General features: G+C 38.2%; 1 protein-coding gene across 5 annotated transcripts in view; it reads right to left on the bottom strand.

The window, feature by feature from the left end:
* NR1H4 (nuclear receptor subfamily 1 group H member 4) overlaps nucleotides 1-19,921 on the bottom strand; it is a 41,668-nt gene extending 21,747 nt beyond the window's left edge. For 2 of the 5 annotated variants that reach the window (XM_084506062.1, XM_084506064.1), the window contains exons 1-3: nucleotides 15,093-15,225; nucleotides 11,236-11,373; nucleotides 1,649-2,011 (exon numbers count right to left, since the gene is read on the bottom strand). In XM_084506062.1, the coding sequence (XP_084362188.1) occupies nucleotides 1,649-2,011; nucleotides 11,236-11,320 (448 nt within the window). In that variant the 5' untranslated portion in view covers nucleotides 11,321-11,373; nucleotides 15,093-15,225. Of the gene's footprint in view, nucleotides 1-1,648; nucleotides 2,012-6,299; nucleotides 6,521-11,235; nucleotides 11,374-15,092; nucleotides 15,226-19,831 lie in introns of those variants that run through there. The other 3 variants (XM_084506063.1, XM_084506066.1, XM_084506065.1) reach the window with 3 other exon arrangements.
* Nucleotides 19,922-22,153: the final 2,232 nt, after the last annotated feature.

The raw sequence follows: 22,153 nt of genomic DNA, 5'->3' as shown, positions 1-22,153 counted from the left end.
GAATCACTGTCCTCAGCACATCTTTTTACTGAATCAGCTGTTACTTTAACCACCTGTGAAGTTTATTGTAGAAACTGAATGCATTATCTTTAAATAATTCAACTTTTACTATGTTTGATCAAGGGTACTATTCCTTCTAATTGATGTTGCAGTCATGAAATGGAGTGAAAACATAAAATAAATGATCCCCATAAAGCAGTAAAATTATGGTTATATAGAGTGATTCAAACTGAATCGGTAGAGAGGTGGACACATATTTCCTTCTGCCTTAGATTTTAGTCTGTGTATTTACCCAGTGATTCTAACCTCGCTCCTAAAGACATTCTTTAAACGTTCCACATTTTTTAATTGTTAGTCTTTGCAAAAATTAAGTCATTTCATAATCAAGTTAATAAACAGTAGGAGTAGCTTACTAACAGAATAACATGAATTGGAACCTTTACATTAAAACTGAGTTTAATTGGGTTTATAATGACAATTAGTATGAATTAATTTATATTTTTTGACTGAGACAATTCACACAGGCAGCAGAAAGAAAGAAATCTCGTATTTACTGGTATTATTGAGATAAGCTTTATGACCCTTGATTGTACTTATGTTTAGAGTGTTTGAACATTTTGGTCTGTTTTGCACTCAGAAATGAATCCACAATAGGTAAAGCAAAGCCCAAAATTAGTTCAAAGTCCACCCTCCATGACAATGAGCTCCACGCTAAGATTAGCAGCCACATATTTCAGTACTTCTGCAATGTCTGAGCTTTTAGCCCTTATCTGCAGAACGGAAACCATAGTGAAATACTTATTCACAGAACAGAATGAAAAACTGGGGCATTATTTTTCTTCCTATAGTGTACATCAGTCCCATGGTATAGGTATAGGTATCCCATCATAGTTATCCCATCAGCCTATCTTTTTTGTTCCTTTCCGATAAAACATCTAGCAATAATGTTTCCAGTAATGCCAATCATTTTCTGTATCCCCTTTTATCCTGACACCAATTTGTGAACACTGTTCTCCTAGGAAGGAAGATTTTTATGCTATGAATACAACCTGAAAAAGTTCCCTCCCTACAAATAATGGCTGTCCCTAGAAATAAATCTAGAATTGGAAAGGCCCTTTCATTTCACAGACCTGAGGATGCACTCCATACGCATTGGGAGCTGAGGGAAAGAGGTTCTCTGGGGACATTTTGCAGATGAGACCTGACAGCTTTCACTTCAATACACACTACAGGAGGCACTTGGGCTGGGGTCGCAGTTGATTTTCAGGGCAATCTAGCACTGAGGTAGATCCCAAGGGGCCTCCATTTTGTTTGGCTCCTTCCACAGGCACAGCGCAAGATCAACAGCCACCAAGACATCAGAGCTCTCCGCATGGAAGTCACTCTTAAGCTTACAGAGAACTAATAATGATGGCTTGAGAGACATAGGTTGGCCAACTGTTTTCTGTATTCACAGGACAACGGTGGAGGATGCTGGCAGTTTGTCATAGGAAAAATACAGAATAATGCACAACATATCCAAATGGAGATCTCTACACTACTTAATGACTTGGATAAAAATATAAAGAAATTAAAAAATAAGAATAAGAAAATCTGATACTGCTATACTTAATACTGGAATAGTATTCTATAATTGATTTCATCCTACCTTTGCATCCTTCACAAGTAAGAGCATTGTAGTGGTACCCAGAGGCTTTGTCACCACAGACCACGCAGAGCTCTTCTCCTTTCACTCTTCCTGTGGAGTGGCCCATTCTAGGCTTTTTGGCTGCAGGGATATCCATTATCTCTGTCTCCCTTGTGTAAAAGGTCTCTGAGGGAATTCTTCGGAGCTCATACATCCCAGGGGAATACCATTCATCATGCTGTGGAGGGTAGAAGCCCAGGTTGGAGTAATAAGGTGGTGATGAAATCTGAGGCTGAACTTGGGGAAATGGCACACTGTTGTACTGTGTGTAAGGTGAAACATCTGCCTCTTGCACTGGAGAACTCATTGGCTCTGAAAGGACACCTGGAAAATAATAACACACACACAAAAAAAAAAAATTACTACTATGAAACCACAATTGTCAGAGAAGTTTCCACTTCCTAAGACATCTATCTCAATAACAATAAGGCATTATCATGAAGACCATACATTCTGAGCTCAGATTTGATGTGGTCCTAGTCCTATACACATTCACTGTGAGATGTTTTCAGAGTAACCACCCATTCTCAGCCAATCCTTCATTATTGTTGGAATGTCCTGCACTACCACTTACACACAGAAACATTGAAGATACCGTGCAGCAAGTAGTAATGTTTTGTTTGCAAGAAAGAACAATCCACACCACAGAGAAGCTAGCAACCCCTGAATTAGATCTCACAGCAGAATAAAAGAAATACAAACAAAAGTAAAAAACAAAACAAAACAAAAAAAAAACTATAGTATTTATGAAAGTTAGATCAAGACAGAAGCATTGTGTTAATTTCTATACAATTTCAAATGAATACACTGTTGACAGGGGAAAACTGGACTGGGGAAAGATGGCAAGGCCTAATTGTAAGGCTTAATTGTAAGACTAAACAGATGAAATAAACCTTCAAGAAGAGCCTGAAAGGGGACAGTGGGGGTTCCATGAAGGAGTGGGGAAGATATTCCTTAACATACGTGGTGAAATGGGACCTCTCTGTCAGCCATCTTCTGCAGCCAGGTCCCCAGCCCCTAGAAACCTGTGAGACTTAGAGCATTGGTGCACGTCTCGTGCACCTCCATGAGCCAGCACTATTCACCTCTGAGCCAGCAACAAACATGACAATGGTGAATGAGCTATGATGAGGAATTGCATCCTTTTCTGTAAAAGTAGCTTGTAAAGTCAGTATCAAAGATGTATCTGAAGGCTACCTTAACTCTGTCCATCATATTCTGTCTGTTGCATTCAAAGTACAAACAACTTACATCTCATTTTTTCAATAACAAAATTACAATGACATCTAACAGATGCTGGATGATATAATTAAAAGCAAGCCCATGTCAACCAGCTGGAAAACTAATTAAAAAGTTATTTGCACACTACTTCATATTTTCTGACAGTTCCTTTATTTGTTCCAAGAAGACAGTCTGAGAAAAATAGTGCATATTTCCAGGAAGATACCAAGTCCCACTCTCAACAGCAGAATTTATAAGAAAATCATAGATAAATGTTTGTTGGTGACCATTACTTAGCAGTGCTTCTAAAGCACTCAAAAATGTTTTTGCTGACATAAAATTGGTTTCCTGGAAAGGCTCCTTCACTTCTGAGGAATCAGAAACAATGAAGAAATGTTAACAGTTAAGGAGGAACATGTCAGCCAAGAATAAAAATCTATAGGAGGAGATTCTTCCCTCTCCTTTGTCTCACTTCAGTTAGTGACAGAAACTAACCTTTGCTTTTCAACTACTTTTTCACTTTCAAGGTCCTGTGCTCTTGCCCTGCAACTTTCAGTCCTTCCTACTTGACTGTGCTGCAGAAGTGATACAGGCGGTTTGGGTTTGCCTGAGCACTGTATTGCCCACAGCACATTTTTGCTGATAGCAAATGTGGAGGTCCTTGTTCAAGAATAAGCAGCAAGATTCAAGTCTGGACAAATGGGACAGAAACCTAAATAAAAGTAATGGTGCCATTTATTATTAACAATTAGTTTAGTTATAGTTGCATTTAGTTGCTCCAGAAGATGCCAGGGCCCCAGTTACTACACTAGTGTATAGCAGAAGGCACTCCCCAAACTGTCACTGATAACTGTCAGCTGCAGTGGTGACAAAACATGTGAAGGGAGAAGGCAGCAATGATTTGATGCTGACCTTTGTTGTTCAGTATGAAATTCTAATGCAAAGAAAGGCCTTGCAAACTATGGGTTTAATGGTAGTCTTTCTTTGATTTTAAAATGTGATCTTTCTTTAATTGTATTTCCAGTTTGTTGGTACTGCTGTTCTCTGAGACCATTCAAAGTACTTTAGGTACAAAAAAACAGTGTTATTTTAATTGCACGATGTTCAATCATTACACAAATCATTCAGCCGCTTTGGAAAGGAATCTGTTCACCATGGAAACCTAAGCTGTCATTTGCTAGTTTGTAATTACTTAGTTAATTGAGTTTCTTAACGGAAAGTGGGAATATTCCAAAATGAAAACAAAGAAACTGTTGATTTTTATCTCTATGCCATCCACTGGAAAATTCACAAAAGCTCTATATCAGTCTCTTGAACTACTTGGGCCTTTGAAAGAACAAGAAAAGGCAACATTCCTTCCACAGCAGAAAAGTATCTCAGGACTTATTAGCAAGTCAGGATTGCTAAAGAACTGCAGCATATACTGAGACAATATTGGGCATTTATTTAAACTAGTGCAGACCGATTGCATTACAGATGTTTACAAAAATCTCCATAATCATTAATTTTATTCTGCTTCTGGGGTACGATAAAAATCTGAGTCAATCTATAAAGTAAAATACAAAAGAGAGACAGAGAGAAAAAGATTCAGCTGAATTCTCCCCATGCTCAGAACAAAGGAAGGGAAAAGGCAGAATAGGAGAGAGAGACTGAGAGAATACAAGTTACAGCTAAAACTTTGGAAAGTGTATAGGTTGTACTTTCATGGAGACCAGTGTGATTTTTAAGGATGTTTATGTTGCAACTATATAGGTTTTCCCACGACAGCTTAAGGCTGGTTTTTTTTGTTTGTTTTATTTTGTTTTAAGTTGACCTGATTAGTCTTCTTTGAAGAGCTTGGTGGATACTTTTATTTCAACCTTAGAAATTACCTGACTTGGTTAAGCGAGATGCCTGTTACCCAGAGCAGGTCAACAACAACTGTCAAGTGATGATTTTCCCACAAAATTATCAGTAAGGCTAGAATTAAACATTACAAGAAATAGTCTGCTTCAAAGCATTAGCGATTTAAATCTTTCCTACAAATATTTTGAAATGTAGCGGTGTTCCATAAAGACACTTTAAATGTGAAACTGTCTCGTTTTTTGGATGAAATGTCCTTTTATTCTGAGATATTTTCTTAAACGATGAAACAAATGGTGAGGTTGAAATAGGAACTAACTGCTTTGAAATTACCAGAGCAAAGAATTTCTATGACCCAATCCAAAGCATGTGGTCTGAGCAGTGTTCCCCAGTCAGCTGTGTGCACAGGGCTTCTAACAAATGCTGGAGGGATTCTGCTTTCAGAAGCGTACAGTGCACTGCACTATCTTGAGTGACATTTTAAGTCCACATCAATTTTTTGAATTATGCTTTGCAAAGTATATGTAAGTCTAGAATAGTTTCTTATCACAAAAGAATATTAATCTTATCTTGGTAACTAGAATGTACATATGATTTTATCAAGACATCAGAAGTAGTCTGAGATGGGCTGGTCTCATGCCACTGTAAAGCATGAGACAGCCCACTGAAATCACTGGAGGTGCAGTAGTAAAAAGGCGTGAAAGTGAAGTCAGAAATGGACTCACTGGAATATGGTATTTTATATTTACATAGTCTTAGCTATTTTGAAACATCTATCTGTTTTTCCTTTTGGAAGCCTACGTCCTAAAATTTTAGACTATTTAAACATACACAAATGTATATTACTTATAGTTGATCTTTTAGGTTATATTTTACAAAAGAATGTTTTTCAATTAAAACATTTTACAGAAGTCTGAAACATTCACTAATATCAAAGTGAAACACACGGATTTGGTCACAATTTTACAAATATTTTCCTACTTTTCATCTACTTTCCATTTGAAACTGAAACACATCAGAGTTTTGCTTTTGTTTCTTTAAATTTTGCACAGATTGTTTTACATGCAACTTTAAAAATATTTGATGTAGGCTTAAGTGCTTGTAGAAATGAAAATAAATTTTCCATGTAGAACCTAAGGAAAGTGTTTTCAGTTATACTGAGGCTATGTGCAGATTCAAGAATAATACAGTTTTATTCAGAATATTACAGAAAGTACAATGATATCACATTTTAATGTAAAAGTTATTGTTCCATTAAAATAAAGCTAATAAAGGAAAAGAATTCTGAGCAGGTTTGAAATATGAGCCTCTGGCACTCTGTGGGATATTCATGAAGGAACTTCAGGAAATAGGCACAAGACTCATAATTTATTTGGAAACCATAGCACAACCATTAATGAAATCCTGATTTAATTCCAAAAAGTTATTTTCAGATCTTGAAAGACCACTTGGATTTTAGCAACACAACTTTATAAGAACCTACAGTTTCAATGAAGAACATAAGATCAGACAACACACACACGTAAATGAGATCACAGAATTATCCTACCTTAGGTAGTCTTCAGTCAGACCATTTCTTGAAGAAAAATGTTGTTTTTAAGGTACCCAGACCTTTCTCTCTTTCTCTTTTTCCCTCCTTTTCCCTAAAGACTACTTAGAAACAAAACTTCTTTGTTCTGCTTTGCCTATATCTTCCTGACTTCTTTACAGTGAGAACTTTCTTTAAGACTAGCAAAGGAGTGACACAGGCCAGAGGTTATATAGTTTACTGATTAACTTCATTACAGAGAAACTTGTTTGTAAATGCCTAAAACAATAGCAACACCTGCTCCCACTGTGAATTTACCTGCATAAATTTTGGTTTCTGTTCAAGAGGGTGCTTCCACATAGCTGAGACTTTTTTTTTTTTTTTTTGGGTAACTATTAGAGTTTACTTAAAATATTCCTCAATATATAACAGGTATAACAACATCAGGCAGTTCTGTGCAATAGATTAACCACTTCAATGTCATAAAAAGCATGTTTTAGCTGACTGGATTAACAGATGCCTTTTAAGCACACAAATACTTGTATTCTCCAAAACAGGACAGAGTACTTAGGACTACCTGGACACATCTATAAGATGACATAGAAGAGTGTCAGGGAGACCTCCCTGACATGTGCCAAGGATCAGTTCTCCTCTATGTCACTTAGGGGTAAATCTATCTCTCTATAGAGTGGACAGGACACATCTGCACTTTGAAGGCATTGCTGCTGACCTTACTCTTCTGGGTCATACTGTTCTTATTCATAGACCACTGTGGCTCTCAGATACTTGTGTTTATTATGTGTCATTTCAGCTCAAAGCATCTATAATAACGTGAAGATTCTGTTGGATGCCACCACTGTGGCATGAAGCTGTGAGAGTGTATTGCATGGTTTGATGGCAGCTAAGATCTGAACCCACCAAGACAGTGTTAGAGGACAATGTAGGGCAAAGGCAGACAAACCTACTGCAGTCTTGTCCAAGCTGCCTTTTTGGGTACAGTTCCTGGAGTTAGGCCATGTCTTAAAGACACCTGCTACAGCAATCCAAAACAGAGCCCTAGAGCAAGCTAAGAATTGAGTAGTGTCAAGATGGACAGTCAGAGGAGCGGTGCCCCTTTCGTTCTTCAGCATCTTTTATTTAGAACTGTGAATATGCTCCCTGAGACCTAACATCAGATTTGTGGCCAGAAGTACATCTGAGGACCACATCTGGAAGTAAATAGCCAGAGAATTAAGCCCCAGAGTGCAAAATTACTGTGTAATTTCACAAAATGTCTTGCTTTCCAGGCTAAGATCCATAGAACTCACACATATACACAAAAGGAAGCATCACACATGCATTTTGGTTTTGCCTTTCTCTATGGTGCAACCTTCATTCTCTGAGACCTGTTCATTTGCATTTTCTTTCTCGATTTTTTTTCCCTCAGATCCCACACTCTTTGCTTTGGCTCTCTTCACAATAATTAATATATATACATGATTTTCTATTTTAATTTGTCTTGCTTTGTTTCTTTTTGATTTGGGGGTTTGTTACAGGCCTAATTATCTTCTGTGCAAGGATGAAGACAGATGTTTCATCACCTGCCAGGTGGTGTTGAAGACAAGTAGTTATTTAACATATCTTATGATTTGGAAGGTGTTTAATCAGTTTGGACACTTGTTCCTGCTACTATTGAAAAAAAAAAATATATATATATTATTTTTTTAAAGGCATAACCAGAACAAATATAAATTTATCTGAAAGGAGTGAGTCTCTTTATTTCATCTTAGGTACAGTTCTATGCCTACAATTTTCAGTGGCAATTCTTGTTCTTACACTGTAAAATATTTAAGACAAGTTTAGACGTGTTGCTTTCTTTTCCCCTTTGTTACATTTATTTTTTGTTTGTTTGTTTGTTTGTTTTTATTCCCCATTGTTCACATCAATACAGATTTTAAGAGTGCTTTTTCACTGCAAAATACTTTTCTCAGATAGGGACATGTACAGTGAGGATAGCATTTCTTGTCACATTGTTTTGACATTACATTGTAAGAAACCACTGTCAGACCACCAAAAATACTTAAAATATGTCTCTATTCAAATTAAACATATAATAGTATTGACTTATTTCTCCAGCTTCTTTTCAAAAAATCCTTCTGTCATAATTGAAATCTCACACTTGATATCTTGCATATTAATAACTCCTATATAAGGTGCTTTAACAGAAAATAGAATGGGGCTATTACATTAAAGGCCTGCCTCCTATGGTTAGAGTGTAATGTATATATTTCAAATGCCACACAAATATGTAAGTTTACACCCCACATTTAAAATATGAAGGAGGTGTTTTTGTTGTCTGAAAGTTACCTCAGTCCCTTGTAAAAATGGCAAGTGATAACCACTGAAAGAGACAAGATATTGGATATACGGGTATTTAACATATGTATTGGCCCTAAAATAGAAAACTTTCTGAGGTAATTGAAAGATGTAATCAAATATCATTTTGCAACAGTCTTTCTAGGACAGTGCCACCCCAGCTGAATTTTTAAACCTTGGTGCTACACTTGTTAGTGTCAGCACAGTGCTCTGTTAATGTCCTTCAGCATCATCTGGGGCAGAGCTTACCTCCAGTCAATTTAAAGCAAAGCAGAGGAGCTCAATTCAGTCCATGGATACCATTGTGGAAGCATTCACAGAACAAACTAATGGCTCTAAAGTGAGCTACAAAGCTCCTAAAGATTTTAAATGAGACCAGGATTATGGTCCTAAATTACAGTGGTTCAAAAATGCAGGTTAGCAAATTGGACCAGTCTTCACAAAGCTGGCCCTACTTGATTCAAAGGGGCCTGTGAAATTAGAACAGGATTTGACTGAGGAAGAGAAGCACCTTAACAGGACAGGTCCCATGGAGGCCTACACTCCTCTCCAATTTCTTTTCTTTGGAATTTTTATTTTTTTATTTTTTTTTCCTAGAAAGTGAGTATATATCTCTGAAAAGGACACTTTTAATAAAGGCTGATGTTTGTAAGTCAGCAATTTCTAATTTGTATTACATCAAAGTTATAATGTGTGAGAATTTCTGTGAGAAATACATAATGTAAGGGTCATTTAAGAGAAAAATTATTTCCTGTTTCCTTGGGTGTACAAGTCTCTACCTGAAAAAACTGAATGTCAATGTCAAAAAAAAAGTAGTTTACAAATATTAAATTGATATGCAATGCCAATTCCTAGAAGAATCTTGATAAGATGAAATTATGAATCACTTCACAATGAGTGACTTGTTCTATGGACTCAGTTACATATTATTTATTTATTTATTTTTCCATCTCTAAAAGCAAAAGACATCAAATTTATGAAGAATTCAGTTTTGAGACTTAGTTGAGCGACAACCCACAAAACAGGACGAAGTGACCATAAAAACCAGCTGGAAGTCAGCTTAAGTGAAACAGCAAGAAGGCTAAGTCTCCTTCCTAACAGAACCCCTAATTCAACCTATTAATACATTATTTATTTCTGTTACAGAAATGTCAGTTTGAATTTAATCTCCATTGTGGTAAGCTCTGGCTATCTATAATGGGGGAGACAATCCCTCTTCTGAAGACCTGAAAGTTTCTGAATGAGACATCAATGTGGAGGAAAAGTCTTTTGCATTAACATATTCCCTTGTGTTTTGAAACTCTCCAATTCTCTTTCAAAATAATTTGCTAGCATAGGAAAAACATAGATAAAGGTCTGCATTAGCTCAATTCATCAGGACTTTTAAAGGGATGATTGAATATAAAATTTGGCACCTTAAATATTATCTTCTTCTTTGGGTATTATGGCACTGGAGTTAACAGGCAGCAATGTTTCAGCTATTTATATGTAGTTGTTTGTGTTTTGTTTTGTTTTTTGTTTGTTTGTTTTTATAACTATTGGCAAAACATTTCCTCTGCTAAAAAGTATTTCTCACACAGACAAAAAAAAAAATAGAGAAAAAAAATGCAATAGCATACAGTAACACGATGTTTTTGGTTATCTTTAATAATAGTATAGGTTAGTTGCATGGAGGTGGTCCTCTTCAGAGAAACGCTCCCAAATTCTAGGTGCTCTGCAGCAGGAGTGGCTCCACATTTCAGAGTCTCTCAGAACACAAGATGCTATTCTTGTTTCAGATAGATGAAATTTAAATGTTTGCATTTTTTTTTCCATCATTCAAAAAGACAGAATTCTGGTCTTATTTGGAGTGGAAATTTCTGAAGTGCCTACAGCACTTTCTGTGAGGGTCTCTATGTGTGAGGCTCTCAATATATCATGTCACTTAAAAAAGGTCTTCCTATGCTGCCAAAAGAAAGGCTAAAAAAATGTGTTATTCTATCTTTTTTTTTAATTTTTCCTCTGAGCAGAAAACAGCTTCCCCTTGGTCACAAAATATTGACCAAGAATTCTTCCTTCATTAACAAGCCCATGTTTAGCCTTTAAAAAAATTAGCGGAACTGAGAAAAGGAGAGATTTTGCCACCCACATTACACATTTTCTTGTGTGTTGACATTAATAGTGTAAGTTTTTAATAGTAATCCCACAGTTTTAATTTAGGTGAAAATAGTTTCATAAATACGCATAGTATAGCACTGCAGATATATTGCAGTATATTTTGATTAGTAATTAACTGAAAATACATTTGCTTAGCTTGGTTTAAATGACTCATGTGAAGATAACATCCAGCCTATACATTGTGTCTTTTTTTTCTGTCCTTTAGGTATTAGAAGTGTTATAAAAATAACCTACTATCAGCATTGATGAGAGCAATAGTGTGAAAGACTATATTATATAATATCACAGATTCATTGTTTATCTTTCTTTCCATAGGAACTGATGTTTCAAGAAGGTTGGCATGTCTTAACTACACATCATTGACTTTGACATGATTTCAATGCATTTTCTTCTAAGTTTTCAAGTAAAGCTAAAAGAGCAAACTATCCTTAATTTGGTAACTTACCAAATAAATGAGGACCTTCAACAAGAGAAAATCCATCTGCAGTAGCTAGCTGGGGATGTCCTATTAAATTCATTTCAGATCCCATTTATTCTTCAGTTCAGGAGGAATATAATTAAGAAAAAAAATCAAAAGGAGATCCTGGAAGATATAAAACAAAAAGGATATTTAAAACAACATAATTCATTTTTGTGTACCTGTTGTAAGGCAGGATTGAGGAGATTGTTTCAATATTTACTGTAACAAAACTTGGCTTGAAGTTACAATATTTAATTAAGTCTTCAAATAAAATGCTGCATATAGTTTGTTTGTTTTTTCCTTGCTGTGGTGTATCTTACTTGCCATCCTTCTGCTGTTCAATTAAAACCAATGGCAGTTTATGCTTAACCTTACTCAAATATTCACAGACTGAAACACTGTGCTGACCTGCTGAGGACATGCTGCCCAGCCCCTTTCCCAGGAAATACTAATTGTTTGCATTATTTTTTCATCACTCTTTCATCATTTCTTTGGTTTCACTTACTGAAAAAGTGCAAGCTTATGGTTAGATCAGAAGACTCCAAGTTAGGAAACTTGAGTTTAATTTCCAGTGACTGGCTCTTTATCTTGCCTTGGGTAGTTACTGGCTGAAGAAGAGAAACCGTGGCGGAAACCAGAAGGCAAAGCCTTGCTCTAATAACCAGGCTTGCCCACCTCCTCCCTCTGTGGTCTCAAGCAGCCATACAACTCTCTCACATTAGGAAGCTGGGAGATGTTTGTGCCTGTTCACTGGCATACTTTCCTACTGGGTAAGAGCAGCTGCTATCTCCCAAGGTTGACATTGGCACTGAACACAGAAAAAACAATGGGGTCATCTCCTTCCCACTCCAAACACTAGGGGTTGGACCCTGCCATTGCCTTCTACTGAAGTGGGGGCTATAGCTAGGTCAGCACTGCATTCAGGACAAAGGCATGCCAAGAGGCTCCCATACCCAAGTCTGGCCAGTTTGGGTGGAGGAAAAAGAGGTTGTGCTCATGTGGGTGAGCTGGGACAGCCCAAGGTTACATTTGGGGAAGCAGAAGAACAGAGCTCCAGCAAGGAGGTGTCTCCAAGGCTCACACAGGCACCAAGAAAATTCTGAATAAAGTCGATAAAAAACTTTTTTTTCATAAAGTAATTCTTTCTTTGTTTTCATTCCCATGGGATTGAAATGGACTATGACTATGTTTCCACTCACAGTAGTCGTTTGAGAGATAGAGTCTGGTCTGCTTCCCAGTGAGGGCTCAGTGTGTTTCTCTAGCAAAAGTGAAGTCATCTGACAAAAATGTGAATGTAGCAGGAGGCCCCAGAGCTGAGGAGACTGGGAAGTAGTTTGCAAGACCAGCAAGCACACTGTGTAATTATATTCAGATTTGTCCACAAAGATTCATTAAGTTATTTCTTAACATAAACAAAGGCCCTCTAATTAGACAGATGCATCTTAAATATCTGCCCACAAATAATTTAAACAGTTTACTCAGAAATGTCAAAAGCTGCTTGTGTCACAGACCAGATACGGGTCCTGCAGCAAATAACATGTAAACACACAGTCTCAAATCTAGCACAGAAACAATTTTGCATCAGCAAAAAAACTCCACATATCTTGGGATGGGGTTTAACAACCAGCCCAGGCACCTCAGCAGGCCCACATCTACTTCCAGCCATGTCACCAGCTCCATCACATTTGCTGGGGAGGGTATCCACTGCCAAAACACCTCAAGAAAAGGGGATGGGGGTTCTCTTACAGCTCCATTCTAAGGGTCCTACAAAGGACAAGACAGCAGCACAGTCAGGACTCTTATAATGGGAAATTATAAAGAGGAAAATCAAAATCAGGCGTCTTCAGAGGGCTTCTGAAGTTTTCTCTGGATTTTCATAACGAAGATATGAGAGAGGCCATCCCCACCCTGTCTTCAGGTGCGAGCCCATTAATAGATTTCTTACAGCCCAGAGGAGTGCAACTCTGCCAGTTCCTTGCAGGATTTTCTCTCCCTGCAGCCAAACTTGAAGATGAAGTTCTATCACTGCTGTTACTTCTCGTGTTTCTTTATCAGATTTTATAAGAGGAGCTAATATTGCTATGTCTGCAATGGTGATGTTGGGATTGTGAATTTGTGTACATTCTTACGAAACCTAGAGCTCAGGGAATTTTGGGCATTATTTAAGGACATATTAAACAGTGTGATCATCAGAAAAGCTCCATAAAAATCAAACTGAATTTTACCTTCAGAAAAAAATGATTGAATATTTCAAGTACTCAGTAAAGATAGATGTATCAAAGCACTGGCAAAAAATTTACAAATAGTGAGGTACATTTCCTTCCTTCTGCCCTGTAATTTTGTCCTATTCTTTACACATCTGGCTGCCAATTCTCAAAGAGAGATTTCTGTAACAACATTAATCTGTGCCCTGATCCACACACTGTTAATATTAATGGGAATATTCCCATCTAGTTCACAAGCTTTTGATCTGGCCTCATAGCCTTTTTGTAGAATATTTAATGTGGTGCCTCACATATATGAAAGGCTTTTTTATTTGCCTTCTTGTTTGTTGTAAACTGTATCAAAGACATGAAAGTGTTACAAAGATTTGCACTCCTCGTTTCTAGCCTTTCGCTGCCAGAGTGCTTTGGCATGCATGGCACCACCGGCAGCTACGCAGCAACTGATAGAGAATACAAGCGAAAATACCAGCAAGTTTGAGAACCAAGGGCAGGACTGTTACTGTGGTTGGTTGAAATTTACCGTGTGTTTGTTTTGTTTAAATATGATATTTAAAATCAAAGGAACAAAGCAATAAAGGACACAGATGAAGTGTGGGATATTCATACGGCTTGTGTTGAGGGAAAATGTGAATCTTCACATCAGGCACAAGGAGAACTGAAAACTCTGCCAGAAGAGTTGATGCCATTTCTGAACCTAGGCATGTAACTTCAAAGAGTGGGGTAGCTTTTGACTGTCCCCGGGATGAACTAAATACCATTTCTCTGCACCTTCCCTACTTTAGCACCTTTTTCCTGGCTCACCTCATAAGACTGCAAACTTTCTATCTTAACCTGTATTTGAATTCCTTTCTAGCCTAGTGGGACCTCCATCTGGTACAAGTCTATGCTATCTGTAACATGAGCAATAAAAGTAAAAATAAATTTAAGTCAAATCAATGTCACTCTTGTACTATTCTGAAGATAAATGGCTAGCGGGAGCATTCAAAATAAACTATCGTTTTCTTAAAAAAACAGCAAGAGTAAAAAACAGCAGCCACTTGAAATGTGAAACCCCCTTTTGCTTGTACTAGTTTTGTGAAATAAGTGCTAAAGTCCCGGACTTCGGAAGATGCACCTGGAATCTGTACCCGAGACAGTTAAAGAAATTACATAAAATGAGTATAACTATCCCCCCCTAGATCATCCCATTTTCCCATTAACCACTTTTATTTTTTTTTCTTTTCTAAAAATGAAAAAAAAAAAAGCAAACCAGTACAATCATAAAGCTAAGGCACATAACTAACTAGATTGCATTACTGAAGGAAAAACTTAGTGTCAAAGTTAAGCTTTCCTTTTTACTGACACACAGACACTGAACTCAGCTTTCTAATGACAAATTCCGACACTGTCATTTTTTTCGATAACCTTAATATTTTTCCCAAGCAGCGTTTCTGCTGTTGCACCAGTTTTATAGATTAAATTACTTCTCCTTATATTATTCTTCCATAAATTATTAGTTTTAAAATTCATTCCTTTTTGGCCAAGAATCCATTAACATACTCTAAGTAATTCGGAGGAGAAAATTTTTCATACTACGCAACTTCACAGCAAAATATATTGATTTAAGGAATTACTTACTGTCCTTTTCTGCAAGATTGTGGATGGCAGGATGTAAAACAGTTCTGCACTCAGTTCAGTATCCTAGTGATTCTCACACAGGAACATTTATGTTTTGTTTTGTTTTTAGGTTTAGCAGAAGCCTGTAGTGATAACACAATGAATCAAAGCTTGGGCTCATTGGCTCAGTGCCCTAATGGACAAGGATTACTCATTAACAATTCTTTCTTTGCGAAACTTCCTAAACGCAGGCTGTATTAAAATGTTGTGAATCCCAGCTTGTCCATCAAGACAGAGATTTGAAATTCTCATTAATACTCTGGCTCGGTGCAGGGGGGTGGTTGGCTCAAAAGGTGTGGTAATAGCACTGTGTTGTTGATTGTAACACTTTTCTTGCACGCATACATTTTTATAACACTCTCAGCATCTTTTTCTTTTCCAGCCAAGGAATCCAGAAGGCATTCCAAAACACATACTTGACTTCTAAGTATTTCTGTTATATTTTGCGCTTATGAGGGCAATTGAGCATTTCAGAGTGTTACACCAAGTACTGAAGAAGCAGAATCATTTACAGCATTTCCGGGATTTGGGGACACTAAAGTTCAGTTCCCAGATCTGCCACACTCTCTAACAAACCACAACATTTTGATTTGGACTCATCCCATAAAGCTTTAGGAATGAAACTGAGACCCTTTACTTTAAGCCTAGCAGACTCATGCACCATTTGTGCAAAAAGGGAAGAAATTAGTACCTGTAGAAGGTGAATCTAATCATGGTTGCACTGCACCTGAAAATGCTGATCTCTTGCTACTGACACAAATGTAGCCTTGAACAAAAATGTCCTCACTTACCCAGTAGAGGAATAAAATAAAGAATGAATACAGGCCGTTCTGTTACAACATCACACCTACACAGCAAGAGTAATAATTCTCTGTTCTGTATTGACAACATATCCTCTGGGAAGCAGTTGATTTGGCAATGGAATTGAGACAAACTTCAGCCAGAAGGACAGCTGGCAGCATCACTCATGGTTAATGAGTTCAGGTCTGCCCCACAGTATATGTTCTCCCTCCTTCTCCTCTTCATATTTGCATTGCCTGATCAAGAGTGCATACACAAAAGCTGTGCCTCCTACTCCAGGAGAGAGGCATTGGGCAACAAACACATTCCTTTCTGGGAGAAAGGTGAGAGTTACTGGCCCTGAAGTTATCAACAGTAACATTCCCTTCCATTTAAGAGGAAAAAGAAAAAAAAATAAATTAGAAAAGGTGTATTCATCCTCACTCTTGCCTCATGGAAACTGGAACTATCTTTCTCTTTAAAATGTAATTATGTCTTCCTCATATTCTTTCCCTTGCAGAATCACCTGGTAGCCAAACACACATGCGTCTGTCAGGTTTCTGAAGAGATCAAAGCCATAAGACTGGACACCACTGTTTTCAGGGGCTTTTGCCTGCAATTCATTCTATCAGGCACTACTAAGGACATTTAAGACTGAAGTTATCTCAGTCCTCATTGCTGACTCTCTGAAAGTCATCACCACTCTAAATGATGAGATTTCTGTTTTACAAATTCATGTTTAGCAAAATTGACCGTGCTTGTTAAGAAAAGAATTTTTCCAAAATGGTCTGGCCCACAGGAGGCAGGTGGTCTCCACAACTCGACCATGCCAACACAACACATGCCAAAAAAAATTAAAAAAAATAAAAAGAAATAAAAAGAATCAAAATTTAATATCTCCATTCACCAATTAATTTGTTGCATTAAAATGTTTATCCTTTCCCCTACAATAATAAAAAGGCAAGTGGCAAAGTGATGCTTTGTCCATTAATCAATACTTTCAACACATTATTGGAAAAAGCAAAGAAAGAATCCACACGATCAAAAGAGATATTGTGTGTAGCAATAACATGTGGCATTACTAGTTCAAGCCAGGTGTTCATATTTTATTGTGCCTGATGTGCAAATGAAAATTTAATAAAAATCAGTTAGAGCAAAACAAATGTCTTCTGTAGTGTAATGAGACTACCTAAATAGCATTAAGGGAGAGAAATGGGAGGATGGGAGGAAAAGTATCCAAATCTAGCTTCCTATATATAGAATATCTTTTCTAAATGGCCCACTCAGGCCATGCTGTGCCCCTGAACAGGCCATCACCTTTAGCTGGGAAAGTTTCTGACTTCATTATAAACAGTGGCCTGGCCACCGTACAACAGAGTCACCCACACCTTTCCTTGCATCCCTTCAGCATTCTGTTTTTACTGTTGCTGCACAGAGAACACAAGTCATTTAAGTCACTTTTGGTGTCTGTCTACTTGGGCTGGCCATTCCTTACTCTTAGGCACTCTCAGAAATATCACTGTTCCTCAATGTAATGAAAAGGAAGGATTTCATTTCTTGAAGGATAGCCAAAATTATCAGCAGCTTACAATAAATTTTATCATACAAAGATAATTAAGTAATCTTAATAGATAAGGGTGCTTCTGTACTGGCTAAAAAAAATAGGAAAGAAATGGGAAGTAAAGTTTCAGTGAATTAGCCCTAGCAATTGTTCATCATTTTTCCCCTTCCTGTATTTCAAAAGTCGAGAATTAACTCCACTTTTAAGATTAGCTTTGATTATTGAATAAGCCTTTCACTGACCTGAGCCTTTTAGTTATAAGTTGCTCTCTGATTATGTTGTATCTGAATAGGGATTAATTTGTTCAACAATCTTATGTTTTGCACTTATGTAATGTGGTATTTTGTCTCTATCACTCACATATTTAAAGTAGAGAGTCATGAAACTGTAAGATGACCATGGAACAATCAGTCCTAAGGGGGGAATTCCTCTCTGATGGCAGGCAGTTAATAGTTAGCTAGCATGCTCTGACAAGGATATATGTTATTAACAAGATACCATCTTACAGCTGACAGTGCAAGGGAAGAGCTGAATATACATGGAATCAGCAACAGAGTCAGATAATGCTCTTCAGTATGTGGAATATGGTCTACCTTCCTGTAGCTGACTGCAACTGAAATTCAGAATATATTTTGCTAAAAATTGGTTCTAGTTATTCCGTAACATCAGATTCTCTATCATTTATTTTAAATTTTAATTAAGGCACTGATATTACATGCGTATATTTTTCTACTTCCTGCTAGGGGTTACAAGTTTAAAAGTTACTAGAGGAATCACAGCTAAGTTACTAGAGGAAACTCAGTTAAATTTGTTCATACAGTATTAGCTGATAAGAAGTCCTGCTAGAGGCTTCAAAGTAAAGCTTTTCTCTCTTGATATTTTGATGTTATACAGTAAGACAGTGATTAAGTTCAATAAGGGTTAGCCTTCATTTATATAAATATTTGGAGTGAGAAAGAAAAATATGAAATGGTGATCTATTCCTGTAAATGAATGTACTGCCCTTTCATTAAAAAGCAGTTCTTTTAAACTAAATGTCAAAGGTGATGAGTGAAGTATCATTAATAAATAGATACTGGGATATTTTTAAATGGGCCTTTAAATTGTTGTCTGAAGCATATGAAGGAAATTCCTTCTACAAACATTTAAACTTCAACTTGTTTTTAATAATGTGTTTTGCATCAAGGGAAAAGAAAGATGTTTAACAGTAGTTCAATGGCTAACAAGAAGCCATTTCTTTTAGGGTAGGGGAGGAAGTACAGTCTGCATACCATGAATAAACTGTGTAAGTGATAGACCTTTGGAGGTGTAGGAGGAGCGTCCGCATCCACTAATGCAATTTAGCAAGTCAGAGTCACTATTGGCCTTTTAAGTTGTCTATTCCTCTGTTCTGTACTTTTTGTTCTAGAAAAGGAATCACAGAATCACAGAATTTTCTAGGTTGGAAGAGACCTCAAGATCATCGAGTCCAACCTCTGACCTAACTCTAACAGTCCCCACTAAACCATTTCCCTAAGCTCTACATCTAAACGTCTTTTGAAGACTTCCAGGGATGGTGACTCCACCACTTCCCTGGGCAGCCTGTTCCAGTGCCTCACAACCCTTTCAGTGAAGAAGTTCTTCCTAACATCTAACCTAAAACTCCCCTGGCTCAACTTAAGCCCATTCCCCCTCGTCCTGTCACCAGGCACGTGGGAGAACAGGCCAACCCCCACCTCGCTACAGCCTCCCTTGAGGTACCCATAGAGAGCGATAAGGTCGCCCCTGAGCCTCCTCTTCTCCAGGCGGGCTCCGAGCCGAGCCGAGCCGGGCCGAGCCGAGCTGAGCCGGGCCGAGCGCAGCCCCCCCGGGACGCCCCCGGGTGATGTCCCGGCTGTCAGGTGGAAGGAACTACCATACTCTGAAGCATGGCACACAAACAACTGTTTTCATTGCATTGCTGCACCCCAGATGGGGGACCAGAGCTCAGGAGAACTGCCCCATCCTAACCCAATAACTCCACGACCACCCAGGGCACAGGGGGCTATCATACATTTGGTAGTTGATAAAAAGCTCATTATATCTGCCTACACATCCAGAGGGAAGGCAAACACCAGATTTGGCTGTGAGAAGTCATGCAGGATTCAGTTTGGAAGAAACTGCATTCTTCCTTCTGCAAGGAAGACATTTGTGGGTCAGGGAGGCGCAGGGCTGCTTCATGAGGAGAAGCAGTCAAGAACCAAAGATAGTCCCACAGTGGCTGAGCAGGACTCAGGTTCTGATAGCAACAGGCCCAGAAAAAGCAGGATGGCAAATCAGGCCCCATAGCCCACCCAGAGATCAGTCAAGGCCAAGTACAGGACTAGAGGAGATACATTACCTGCAGCATCAGCCCGTTGTCCTCCCAGGACTAGAGATGAAGCAGGCTGCAGCTCATACCCACAGTCAACCACCTACAGTAAGCCAGCACAGGAGAAGACACCAAGCACACCTCATGCTTTGCTCAGGCCAGGAGTGAAGGCCCTGGCTTGAGCTTAAATAGTACCCTGACCCAATTGGCTCTGTGTAGGGGAGGCCCCAGCAGAGGACAGTCAGGGCCATCAAGACCTATTAATGTGCTTTGGTTCCTGATGTACAGTTGCTCTCAAAGCCTTCTCTGATTTTAAAAGCAGCTTGTTTCTTTATTCCTGTCAGAAGTAGGACAACTGGTGAATACAGTTTCAGATACCTGGAACAGGACTAGACCCCTAATCTCCAACTTGTGCTGGAAAGACTTAGATGAAAAGTCCATGTCACAAGTTCAGCTGAAGAATACTTGTGACTCCACTCACCTGAGGAAAAACAAAAGGGACTGAAAATTAGATAATTTTGGATCCTGGACATAAATGAAATTTGTCAAACTTGGAGAAATGAGAAAGTATATAACCTTTATCTTTTGATTATCCCCATCTTTATTCCAACAGAGGCATCCATGTTTGTAGAGCCCTTCCCACCCCAATGCAGGGAATTTTGGTGAGATGACTGACTGAAACTGCACAGCTCATGGATACTTTCCAGCAAAGAGTCCATGGCTTTCCCAGAACAATTGTATCCTTAGCCACAGGGGCCCACAGAGGTACAAACAAAGCATGAGGTACAGCAGTAGTCCCCTGCTGTGACACATGTGAAGTGCTCATTAATCTGCAGTAACATTGGCTGTGCATGGTTATGTGGGGTGCAGTAAAGAGCAAGTGAGTAGGCAATGCCTGTGTACTGGGGACTAAGAAACACTGGTGAAATGGAGGACAGTAAGGGTGAACACAGACAGCTGGACAGAGGATCCTTATTCCATGCACTAGGGTCCAGGTCACTGATACCATCCTTTTGGCAACCACTTCAAAAACAGCTGGTTACTGAGGAGAGAAGGAAATCTGAAGGACAAATAAAAGTGTGAAAGTTGAAGAAGGGAATGTTAAACAGTAGATCTTGGGAGAATTAGGGATTTGGTTTATTTTCCTTTCTTTTCTTATCTTCAATTTACATCTTGCCATTCTGAAAAAAATATGTTACTTCCCTTTATGGAAGAAAGAAATTAAATGCAATAGTAATTTTATTAGATTTAAACAACACAAACCAGGAAATGCAGATATTACTTATCTCATAGCAGTATTAACATGGGCTCACTATAAAGAAAAGCTTTATTTATCAAAACCTAATCTGAATACCCCTTTTGTCCAAAATTGGGTTATATCCCAAAACATGAACATTTGCATTGGCAGATCCCTCATTTATTTCAAATTTTACTTGGCAGATATATTTCATGTTCCCATCTCACCCAACAACAGAAATAGTATAACAAAAACATGTTATCTAGAGTAGATTATATGCATGAGAAAATTGTATAGTTCTCTGTCTTTGATGATGCCTCCTGCCAAACCTTGACAAGGAAGAGAGTCTTAAAAATTTTTTACTTTTGGGGTTTGCCTATTTCTATAAATAGTTGTGTAGGACAGATAATTTATGTGAAAAAGTAAAAAAATCAGTTCAAAGCATGACACTGTTCCTCTCTCTGCATGGGCTCCTCACAAATTTGGAACCAAATTAGAAGTTCCTATCCTTTCCCTCCAGGTTTCCACAAAATTGCCTCAAGCTACAGAGCGAATGTGATCTCCCTCTCTTCACTGACAAGTCTTTCCCCAGAACTGGTGTTTCCCCTGAGCAATGGAGTGAACTGCCAGGAGGATGAACCCTGCTAATAGGGGAGGCTGCTCTCAGCCTCAGCAGCTAATCCATGGTAGAATAAGTCCTCAAGAGCCTTTGGGATTAGTCACAATGTTCCGACATCTTATTTTAGACATACTTGTATTTCTTGAACAAATAAACCAATCACCACAATGGAACAGGGGGAAGGAGAGGTGTTCCTTTTACAGAAATAGCAGCTAGGAAGTTCTTTTGAACAAAGGCTGGACCAAGCAGCTGGTATTGGTGTTAACTCTTTTGTCTAGTAAGACCTAGTGGAGAAGTGGGCTCCAGCAGCAATCAGGAACCCTCTTACCAGCCACTTTGATGTACAGAACTGCTCAATGAAAAATTCTCCAGGTCACATGAAAGAGCCTCCATGTAGCATGGAAAATTAAGTCTCACTTTCTGATCTGGTTTGGCTCCATATTTGTGAGGAAACTGTACAGAGAAAAGAACAATGCCATGCTTTGAGCTGATTTTT

The sequence above is a fragment of the Aythya ferina genome, assembly GCF_964211825.1.
Source record: "Aythya ferina genome assembly, chromosome: 1".
Taxonomy (NCBI): Eukaryota; Metazoa; Chordata; class Aves; order Anseriformes; family Anatidae; genus Aythya; species Aythya ferina.
The sequence above is the reverse complement of the archived record's forward strand: the minus strand, read 5'-3'. Positions and strand labels throughout refer to the sequence as shown.